The following is a 12332-nucleotide window of genomic DNA, read 5'->3' as shown; positions in this document are numbered from 1 at the left end:
AAAATGCAGCCACTCACAAACAGCTTGTTGTGGTAACCCTGCCTGTGCTCGATGTGGTGCAAAAGACCATGACAAGGAATGTTCAGCTTTCAAACCAATTTGTGTAAATTGCCAAGCAGAGCACCCTGCCTACTCCAGAGCATGCCAGTGGTGGAAGGATTAAAAAGAAATCCAAAAACTAAAAACAAAGCTGAATATCTCCTACCCAAAGGCTAGAAAACGCATCCAACCAATAAATAGCAGGATGCCTTCATATGATCAGAAGGATTCTGCAAAGTGCACTATCAGCACACAAACTGAGATGACTATACCACCAAGAGAGTCATTCACTTCAATTGCACGCTATTTATTGAGTTCACAAAAAGCCCACCAAAAAAATATAGTCAGCTGCCATTCCTATATCCGTACCTCCTATTCACTACCAAAAATAGGTGGTAAAGAAAAAGCCAAAATGATTGGAAGAGCCACCCGTAATACTAGAAACAATGGATGTAGATGATAAGGAGGTACAGGATGAATCAGTCTGAAACTGATTGCAGAGGTAGAAATGGACATGGGACAGCATCCATACTTCCCCAAAAAAGATAAATCTGAGATGCCGAAAGTAATCCCTCAGCACCTCGGAAGCTGCCTGATGGATGACCCACCAAGCCAAAATTACAGTTAAATGTATACAATGGAATTGTCGTGAATTCTGGCAAAATACTGATGATATCAAGGCCCTCCCGCAAAAGCACAAGGCAGTTTGCTTTTGCATGTAGGAGACTTACCTAAAAGCAAATGATGGCCACACCATGCATAACATCACAATTTTTCATAAGGATAGAACTGCAGATGATCCTGTTCATGGAGGCAATGGCATCCTTGTGGGCAACCAGCCCCCAGTTCAGCCCTTGCTACTTGCAACCAGCATACAGGCTGTTGCAATTCACCTTACAGTGAGATTTTTATTAACCGTCTGTTCTATTGCCACATGGGACTGACATCTCCCTTCATCAATATAGAAGGTATATCAAGCTTAATGTCAAAGTTTGCAGACGATACAAAGGTTGGCAGGGTTGTCAATAACAGTAATGACAGTATGCTGCTGCAGCAGGATCTGGAAAAGTTGGGCAGATGGGCTGAGAAGTGGTATTTTGTAATAATCTTAATATTTAGTAATAATTGTAACTGTTTCATTTAATATTTTAGTCTATTTTTAGGTATTTAAACTATTGTTGGCTATAGTAACTAATAATTTGTAATCATTATCGTGACATGTTTTCCAGTTTCAAGATTTCTTGAAGCCTGGGTACAGTAGTGTAGATATTACTGAAGTAGAGCTTGTGGATACTGATCTCCCATTATGGGTAAGTGACTTTAAAATGCACATGCATATTTTATTCTTTTCTGGTGTCTTAAGCCCATTGTTTTTGTAATAAGACAGTGGGCTTATAAGGTAATTTAAAACGAATTAAAAAAGTTAAGTACTTGCTTAACTTGATCATTGGTTACTGCAAAAATTTCAAATTTCCAGAACAGATTTTATCATCAAAATACCCGATATTTCTTTGCTTGTGTTATCAGATTTTCATATAAGAATAATCGCAAGTTGAGTGATATACAGGCACAATATTTTTTTCTAAAGCAGAAATATGCAGATTTCAGCAAGTGGCAGTAAGCTGAGATTGGAGTTCACATGGAGAGGCAATATAAACACTTACAAGTGATCAGGTAATTTCATGCACAAAACTTCCAAAAGTAAACATATATATCTGATATGAAGATGTGGACTTCTGGAGCTTCTGGAAAAATACAATAAAATTTTAAAGAAATTTTATCATATTTTTGATTAGTTAATGTATTAATTTGTGTTTTACAAATAGATTAAATAGGCTTAGTAGCGTTTGCTAGCTTATTTTTTAAATTTAGCTAGCAATTTTGTAAGTTACAACTCGCTACTCGTACCGCCATTGTATCAATATATTAGCAGGAATGTCATAGAAGAGTTTTAATTTTAATAAATAAGTATTTTGAAGGTTTTAAACATTATTTAGGCATATATCTTTTGTATTGTGATTGTTACAGTATTGCATAACTTGATAGCTAAGGTAAAACATAAAATTATATAGCGGAATACATACTACTGCATTAGCTTAGTATAGTAAATTAATCAATTAAATTTATTAACCTTGTTAATTAATTACATTGTCTTTAAATGGGAATCGTGCTCCAGACTAGAGCAGCAAGACTATGTGCACAAAGTTGGGTTAGTGCTGTAGCAATTCTCCAATGCATCACAGTCTAACAAAATGTGCGACTTGTGAAAAGTTTGCGGATCTTTCTGGAACTGGACATGATCTAGCCAAGGAGGATGTCTTTTTGTGTGTGCTAGGTGCACAGTGTCAAGAAATTAGGTGCCAACTCTAAGTTCTGATGGATGTCTATGAGAGTTTGAAGAGCAGGGTAGATACCCTCGAAGGAATTGAAATGGGGGCTCATCAAACTCTCTGTTGCCCAACTCAATGCCAGAGCTCACTCTTGTGCATCAGGCAACACAGCAGCGACCTTTAAGCAGAATGTGCTGGTCCCACAGGAGATAGTTATTGTTGGTGACTCTATCGTCAGGGAGACTGGAAATATATTGTGCAAAAAGGACAGGTGGAAGAACATTGATCCACTAGATATGAATTTCATAACTCTTTTGGTCCCTGAAACACTGAATAAATATTTTGTATTTCTCATTAAGAAGTGTTTTTAGATGGACAACCAGACTATACCAACATAACTCGAAGGTGAATAACTGAGTGGAAAGTAGCAGAAAACCTGTTAAGGCAACTGGGGCAGTGGCATCAATCCAGCTGTTTGAAAGGAAGCAGAAAAAGAGGTAAGTAAACATTAACCATAATTATGAGAGCATCCTTGGATTCAGGGGAGGATCTATGGATTGAAGGTGTGCAAATGTCTCTCCAGTTCATAAAGGAGATGAGAATAATTACAGCACTATAAAATTTGATGGCCTGTGTGTCAGGAAATTTTGTGATCAAGTGCCTTTGATAGTGAATTCGCACTTGCTTTCTCTCTCTCTTTTGAAGAAATAAAATTGTTTCCTTGTTTACAGCATTATGCTAATACTAAAATAATCAACCCAAGTGCCGAATGATAGTAACAAGCAATTTTCTCTGTGACATACAGAGTGCTCTTTTCAAATGATAAAGTTTCCATTCTTTTCTAGTGCTTTTTTCTGTTTTGTTTACTTCAAATGGTTCTTCACTTAAAGTAAGAACTCATAAAGGAAAGCTACCTTTCTTTATTTAGTGTATATTTTATATATATTAATTACTAACAAACTCTAACTTTTACAACTGCTTGGTCACTGGTGGTGCTGCTCCTGCCTCCATGTGGTAGGGCCAGTAACCTGGGAGAAGAAACTCACTCTTCCAGGGCTAAAAGGAGCAACAAATGACTTAAATAATTTTCTTCCTTTAGAGCAATCAAGCTCAAGGATAGAGATATCCAATGAAAATGACACAAATCATTTTCAAATAGAAGCACAGTGCCCTAACTTTCCTCTTTCTGTATACTCAGTCTGTGGACAAGTTATCACCATTGATGATCCAAAAATATTTAGAATCTATTGCAGAATCACCAAAAATGGTGAAGTGACTACACCATTCTGGAGATCTAATTAAAACAGCCACCTCCAAACATTCTGAGTTTCTATTAAAGACAATGACATTTGGTGAGCTGTAACAAGTATCTGTTACTTCCCACAATACTTTAAATTCATCTAAAGGCATCCTCGTGGCTGGGCTGGTAACCTGGGTGGAAAAGCGAATCCCCCAGGGCGAAAAGGAGCTGACACATATAAAGAAAATTATCCAGCATTTGAGCCTCCCAACTCAAACACCACAGATTGGTATACTCAGACCAGGGAAATGTGCAAAATAAGCGCTTAAAAAAGATAATCACCACAAGAGTGTCCAACTTTTTACATTATCCATTCTTTAAATAGTCAACCAGTGAGCAAACTCTCTCCATTTATCATACAGAGATTTCTAGAAAATGCTGCTGGATCACCTAAAATGTTCAAAAGATTACAATCAGGAGATATACTCATTGAGACAAGTTGTTGTTAAAGCTTACAACATTTGGGAAAATTCCTGTTAAAATCTCTCCCCACACCATCCTAAATAGTTCCAAAGGTGTTATCTCTGAGTGGGATCTGTCGAATGTAACAGAAGAGGAGCTTGTGTAAGAACTGAAAGGTCAAAAGGTCATACAAGCTAAGAGAACTTTGACTCATAGGGATGACAATCTCATTTCAATCTATAGTATAATACACACGTTTAATACTCCAAACTCAAATACTGTTAAAGCGGGTTATCTAAATAGCCATATCCGCCCCTATATACCAAATCCAATATAATGTTATAAGTGTCTGAAGTTCGGACACTCTCAAACAACATGTCTAGGAAACACAATATGCCCAAAATGTTGATCCCAGGATCACACTCAGATTGTACTGCAACATCTCCAGTTTGCACTAATCGTAAGGAAGATCATCCTGCATATTCTAAAAATTGCGAATTATGGAAACTTGGAAAGAAAATACAGAAATTTAAAGTTGAACACAAAGTGACCTATCAGGAAGTGAGACAACAATTACTAAAAGATACTTCTGTATGCACATATGCAAATGTTACAAAGAAATAATGTTCTGTTGCTAGACAAACCAATGACTCAGTTCCACCTAACATATTGTTTGCTGAAAGGGCTAGGGCTCAGCTTTCAGTTCCTCAGCCATCTTTGAAGCAAAGCAACAGAGACAAGACTTGTAATACCCCAATTTCCATCTCCTCTACTAGTGGCATAAAGTCCTGAAGTCAGACTAGGATTGCAAAAGCTGAATCTTCTACTAAGGGCCAAATTAATGCTGCAGAAAGGGATATAGATGACAAAACTCAAGAAGAACCTTTATTAGAAATTTATGCTGAAGACGATGCGGACACTGGACTGCCTACCTTTCCTAAAAAAGATAAAATTAAAATAGATCACTATAAGCCTACTGCCTCTAAAAAGCAACTGGTTCATCCTACCACTAAACTAAATAATGCAGTGCATTTTACAATTGATGAATTTAAACAGATGAACTTTACGACCTAATCTGAGATTTCATTTCCAGCAGGCATTTGTTTATAGGAAACATTTTTAACTCCACAAATGAAATAAATAAAGAAACTCCACAAAATCAATAAAGAAATATACTTTTTATATTTCTTTATTGAGCAAACGCTTTTGCTGAAGATTTTGCAAAAATTTCAGCAGCAAATTCATATAATACTCCATTCCAAAATTAAAGAGGTAGTAGAAAGGCATAAGTTAAATTTCAACACTGGTCTGTCTCTTCCATATAATCAGCATTTTCAATATCTGAGTTAACGGAATCTCTTAACGGAGCACACAATAGTGCAGCTGGCCCTGATGATATATTTTATATTATGCTTAAAACACTTGAATGATACTGCTTTAAAAACTCTTTTAATATTTTTTAACAGAATTTTTCAGGCACATGTTTATCCTCTCTCTTGGAAACATTCACTTATATTAGCCATCCATAAATCAGGAAAAGACATTTCTAACCCAGAAAATTGTCTAATTTCCTTAACTAGGTGTTAACTAGGTTAACTAGGGGAAAAAAACTGGAGAAAATGGTTCTCAAGTGTCTCACCTGGTTTCTCGAGTCACATAACATCTAACATAAAAATCAGTACGGTTTTTGGCAAAATAGATCTGCATTAGATATGATGACCAAAGCAGAATCAAACATCAGACATGCTGTTGTCAGAAATGACCACATAGTTATGGTAAGTTTGGATTTAGAAAAGGCCTTTGATACAACATGTCATTTTGGTATTCATTGGGACCTTCACGCCTTTGGAATATGAGGCAGGCTTCCCTTGTTTATTCAGAACTTTCTCCAGGGCAGAACCTTTCATGTTAGTCATCTAAATGCTATTGCTAGAATTCATATACAGGAGGAGGAGGGGGTCCCTCAGGGATCTGTTTTGAGTCCTACACTTATTTTTCATAAGAATAAACAGTATCATCCATGATATTCCAAGCTCAGTAGAATTATATCTCTATGCAGATGACCACATGATTTCATGCCAAGGAAAATCTATTAGCATTAGCATTACTAGAGGCACATGATGCAAGAAAGCAAGCTTATACAACATCAACCAAAAAAAAAAAAAAAACCCCTACTCATTTAACTGATCCATTCATTCCAAATGTTTGTCTAGTTCTGCCTTGAATTTATTTAAGCTATCGCCTTCATCAACAACAGATGGAAGTTTGTTCCAGCAATCAACTACCTGCTGGCTAAAGGCAAACTTCTGTACATCTATTCTACAACTGTCTTTCCTCAATTTGAATCTATGCCCTCTCAGGTTCTTAATCTGAGAAAGAGGAAGAATCCCATCAGCATTGAGCCTGCTCGGTCAAGGCCTTATAGACCTCAATCAGATCACCTCACAGGTGCCTAGTCTCTAGACCTTGCAATTTGCAGTATTTGAGCCTTTCTTTGTAAGAGCACCCTTGTTCGCCTCACCAGTCTTGTTGCCCTTCTCTGTATCATTCTAGCAACTCTACATCCTTCCTAAAATGAAGCTTCCAGATCTGTATGTAGTACTCAAGGTGTGGCCTGACCATTGTCTTATACTAAGGGATATCACCGCCTTATCCCTGCTAGCAAAATTCCTGTGTATCAAAGACATGATTCCATGACCTACTCTGCCAGTCTTTTTGCACTGTTCAGAAAACCTCATATCTGACTGAATAATTAACCCGAAGTCTCTTTCATTTTGCACTACCCCAAGTGTAATACCACCCAGTTGGTACATTTCTCTAGGGTTACTGCTACCCAAATGAAGTCGTTTGCATTTGTCAATGTTAAACTTCAGTTGCCACTTCTCAACCCATCTATCCAACTTTGCCAGTTCTTGTTGCAGCAGCATACTGTCATTACTGTTATTAACACCCTGCCAACCTTTGTATCATCTTCAAACTTTGATATTAAGCTTGATATACCTTTATCAATATCGTTGATAAATGTACAAAACAACAGTCGGTCCCACACTGAACCCTGAGGCGCCTCCGTAGCCAGGTGGGAAGGAGCAGCAGTGCGTAGCACGCGCTTCTTGATTAGACCGGGGTTCGAGCCCGTCACCACCAAATACGGAGGATGTGGAAAGGTCAGGGAATGACCACCGCATATCCCCGGAGCAATATGGCCTTAGTTGCTAATGCTCCTAAAAACCCAAATAACAACAACAACAACAACTGAACCCTGAGCGACACCAATAATAACATTAGTTCATGTAGAGCAGTACCCATTGATTACCACTCAACCATTCTTTTTATTTTTTGTAGCAAGTTGCACCTTATGGCCACACTGCTCCAATTTGTACAGTAGTCTTCCATGTGCAACAGTATCAAAAGCTTTCCTGAAATCCAAGTATATCAAAATTATTTTTTGCAGTTTATCCAGCAGTAAGCTAGATAATCTTGTAATAACTTGTAATCTTGTAATCTTATTGAAGATAAACATATGAAAGGCACCTGGGGTGAATGGAATCTATCCAGTTATATTAAAGGAGGCAGCAGAGGAAATAAGCAAACCCTTAGCCATAATTATGGGAGCTTCCTTGGACTCAGGGGAAGGTACCCATGGACTGGAGATGTCCAAATGTGACCCCAATCCATGAAGGAGGATCAAGGGGAGACACAGGTAATTACAGACCCGTTAGTTTAACTTCTGTTCCAGGGAAATTAATGGAGGCACTGGTTAAAGAAGCATTGCAGGATCATCTAGACAAGACTTCAGTTAGAGCTCGAACTGAGCATGGTTTTGTTAGGGGGAAGTCTTATCTGACCAATTTGATTGGATACTATGATGTAGTCACAAGGGAACTGGATGCAAAGAATAATTTTGCTATCATATATTTGGATCTTAGAAAGGCTTTTGATACTGTTGCACATGGAAGACAGCTGCACAAATTGGAGCAGGGTGGCATTGTAGGCAAATTGCTGCTATGGATAAAGGGATGGTTGAGTGGGAGAAGACAGAGAGTGGTAGTCAATGGACACTGCTCTTCGTGACTAATGTTACTAGTGGAGTCCCCCAGGGTTCAGTTTTGGATCCATTGTTGTTCTCTGAATTCATCAATGATATTGATGATGGTATATCAGGCTTAATGTCCAAGTTTGCAGATGATACAAAGGTCGGCAGGGTTGTTAATGACACTAATGACAGTACACTGCTGCAACAGAATCTAGAAAAGTTGAGCAGATGGTCTGACTGGTGGCAAATGAAGTTTAACATTGACAAAAGTAAAGTAGCAAAGCAGCTCTGGGTTACTACTTCCCATATAGTGTATATGGGAAGTAGTAACCCAGAGTAACGTATCAACTGTGTGGTACTACACTCACAATAGTAGATAGTGAAATGGATCTGAGGGTAATTGTGCAGGCAGTTTTTTGATAGCTTGGAATATTGCTCCATTGGTGTGCATTAGCATTAGCATTAGTAGAGGCATTTGATGCAAGAAAGCAAGCTTATGCAGCATCAGCCAAAAAAAAAAAAAACCCACTTCCACTTCACCCCTCTGTTCGTTCCAAATACCTGTCCAGCTGAGCCTTAAACTTATTTAGGCTATCAACCTCCACCACAAGGGATGGAAGTCTGTTCCACCAACCAACCACCCGCTGGCTAAAGGCAAATTTCCGCACGTCTATCCTACATCTGTCTTTCCTCAATTTGAATTTATGCCCTCTCAGGTGATTTTTCTGAGCTAGAGGAAGAATCCCATCAGCATTGAGCATGCTTAAACCATTCAAGGCTTTATACACCTCTATCAGATCACCTCGCTGGTGCCTAGTCTCCAGACACTGTAATTTGAAAGCCTTTCTTCGTAAGAGCACCCCTTTGTTCCATTCACTAATCTTGTTGCCCTTCTCTGTACTCGTTCCAGCAGCTCTACATCCTTCTTGAAATGAGGCCTCCAGACCTGTATACAGTACTGTAGGTGTGGCCTGACCATTGCCTTATACAATGGAATAATCACCTCCTTATCCCTGCTGGAAAAATTCCTGTATATCATTGACAATACTCTATGAGCTACTCTTGCAGCCCATCTGCACTGCTCAGAGAACTTCATATCTGCCTGCACAACCACCCCCAAGTCCCTTTCATTCTCTACCACTGTCAGTGTAGTACCTTCACCTGGTAGGTTCCCCACTGCCAGCTAACATATCTCACCCCCAGAGCGGGATGGGCAGCTGGACCTTCATACCGGATTCGACACTCCTTGGACAAGACACCGACGAAGACATTCTGCGGCTTTGCTGCCAACACGCCATTGGCGATCCGAACTGGGTACTCTAACCTGGTTCCCTTTAAAACCCCATCCCCAGGCAGGGAATGGAGGAGACGGATCTCTGTCTCCTCTCCTTCCTGCCTACCCCCCCATATTTCGCCTGGTGGGGCTCGTCTCCACTGACCTCTTTGGGATGCCTACTCTATCCGTCCCTATTCTTCTATCTGTTTCCTCCCCAGTCTTCAATCTCCCTCCCCCTCTCTCTCACTAAATCGACCAAGTACACCCCTTAACAATGCCGCCAAATTATAACCAACGTCTAAATTCTACCGGTTTTGTGCAAATCTCTAAGATATCTAACACTATCAGCTTTTATCTAGCGTTACATGTCTAAATTTAATAACATCAAAATTTTGCCCGACCTATTTGGCCTTTAACACATCTCTTTAGTGTTCAACCCTAACCAGCGATTTCCTAACAGCAATCCCATTAAGCATTAATGGCAAATGCATAAACTTTTTATTTTATTTTATTTTTTTTTTATTTATTTCTTTTTTTAAATAGGCCCTAGCCACTGAAATCCCAGGAAACTAGGTGGCAGGACCTGCCAGAGCATATTGTTGTGATACTGGATACACCCGGCTAGCCTCCACGTGGCAGGGTATGGGCAACGTCGGGCCCCACTAGGGGCCTGGCGGCCAATAAGCCGGATAAACAACGGGCACAACATATCACACTGCACAGACACGACCCACACATTTTCAAGTCTCTGGCTTGACAGTGTACTGTCCTCGATACAGCGAAACACATGCGGAGATGGGAGAAATCCCAGGTGCCGTCTGACACGAACATACCTTATACCTTGTCAGTGTAGTACCACAGAGTTGATACGTTGCTCTGGGGTTGCTGTTTCCCATATGTAGTACTTTACATTTGTCAATGTTAAACTTCATTTGCCACCTCTCAGCCCATCTGCTCAACCTTTCCAGATCCTGTTGCAGCAGCATAGTGTCAGTAGTGTCCTTGACAACCCTGCCAACCTTTGTATCATCTGCAAACTTGGACATTACGCTTGATATACCATCATCAATATCATTTATAAATACAGAAAACAATAATGGACCCAACACTGAGCCCTGAGGGACTCCACTAATAACAGTAGTCCACGATGAGCAGTGTCCCTTGATTACCACTCTCTGTCTTCTCACCCTCAACCACCCCTTTATCCATAGCAGCAATTTGCCTCCAATGTCATACTGCTCCAATTTGTGTAGCAGTCTTCCATGTGCAACAGTATCAAAAGCCTTTCTAAGATCCAAGTATATAATATCAAAGTTATTCCCTGCATCCAGTTCTTTTGTGACTGCATCATAATATCCAATCAAGTTGGTCAGGCAAGACTTCCCCTTAACAAAACCATGCTGTGTCTGAGCTATAACTGAAGTCTTGTCTAAATGATCCTGCAGTGCTTCTTTAACCAGTGCCTCCATTAATTTTCCTGGAACAGAAGTTAAGCTCATAAGTCTATAATTACTTGTGTCAGCCTTTGATCCTCCTTTGTATATTGGGGTCACATTTGCACATTTCCAGTCTATGGGTACCTCCCCTGAGTCCAAGGAAGCTCTCATAATTATGGCTAAGGGTTTGCTTACTTCCTTTGCTGCCTCCTGTAATATAACTGGATAGATCCCATCCACCCCGGGTGCCTTTCTTGTGTTTATCTTCAACAGTTTCTCCTCCACTTTACTCCCAGTTATTTCAAGATTCTGTAGCTTACTGCTAGAGTTGAATACACCTCTGGCATTCCCCTTGCTGAATACCTCCTCATGTGTGAATGTCGATGCAAAATATTCATTTAGTTTGTTAGCTACCTGAGCAGGATCATCAACAGTTGACCAAATTGGAGCTGGGTGGCATTATAGGCAAATTGCTGCTATGGATAAAGGGATGGTTGAGTGGGAGAAGACAGAGAGTGGTAGTCAATGGACACTGCTCTTCGTGACTAATGTTACTAGTGGAGTCCCCCAGGGTTCAGTTTTGGATCCATTGTTGTTCTCTGAATTCATCAATGATATTGATGATGGTATATCAGGCTTAATGTCCAAGTTTGCAGATGATACAAAGGTCGGCAGGGTTGTTAATGACACTAATGACAGTACACTGCTGCAACAGAATCTAGAAAAGTTGAGCAGATGGTCTGACAGGTGGCAAATGAAGTTTAACATTGACAAAAGTAAAGTAGCAAAGCAGCTCTGGGTTACTACTTCCCATATAGTGTATATGGGAAGTAGTAACCCAGAGTAACATATCAACTGTGTGGTACTACACTCACAATAGTAGATAGTGAAATGGATCTGAGGGTAATTGTGCAGGCAGTTTTTTGATAGCTTGGAATATTGCTCCATTGGTGTACAGCAGATTTCCACTTGATAAACTTATAAGTGATTCATTTCTTCTTCTTGTTTCAGCCAAACCGATGATATTCCAATTCACATTTTCTAATTCCTTTTCCAGCTCTAATATCCTGTCTTCACCGATCAGTGATCTTACGTTATAACAGGCCAAGTTCAGTTTCCGTGCATGGCAGCCTGGTCGTACCCAGAGATTCTTAGCACCCTCTGCTTCCACTCTGATCCTCTCACTACCATAAGAGGGAGAGTGAAAGCTGCTGGGGACTTGAGGGCTATATGTTTTGTTGTGCTGTCATATGCTGGAGGATTTGGTCTTTTTCTCTTCACGCTGACCAGGCGTCTTGAAGAGAACCACTCTACACGTTTGTTGCCACATAAGTGACGTAACAGGGCTTACCATTGAGAAGGTGTGCATGAGTGGATTTTAGGGAGGCAGGCCAACTATGCTACTAATTGCTGTCTCATTATGCTACTAAGATCCGAAGTGTTTGTACCTGGTGGAATTTCTTTTATCAGCAGAAGCCATATGAAAGCCAACCTGTGTCACTAAGACTTAAAGAAC

General features: G+C 39.8%; 1 protein-coding gene across 2 annotated transcripts in view; it reads left to right on the top strand.

The window, feature by feature from the left end:
- LOC150078580 (voltage-dependent calcium channel subunit alpha-2/delta-3-like) overlaps positions 1 to 12332 on the top strand; it is a 1140037-nt gene that overhangs the window by 579762 nt on the left and 547943 nt on the right. For both annotated transcript variants that reach the window (XM_090384275.1, XM_090384274.1), the window contains one exon: positions 1269 to 1349. In XM_090384275.1, coding sequence (XP_090240401.1) covers positions 1269 to 1349 — 81 coding nt within the window. The remainder of the gene's footprint in view (positions 1 to 1268; positions 1350 to 12332) is intronic.

The sequence above is a fragment of the Mastigoproctus giganteus genome, chromosome 11, assembly GCF_048544385.1.
Source record: "Mastigoproctus giganteus isolate SK-2022 chromosome 11, ASM4854438v1, whole genome shotgun sequence".
Taxonomy (NCBI): Eukaryota; Metazoa; Arthropoda; class Arachnida; order Uropygi; family Thelyphonidae; genus Mastigoproctus; species Mastigoproctus giganteus.
This window is presented reverse-complemented; position numbering and strand designations above follow the sequence as displayed.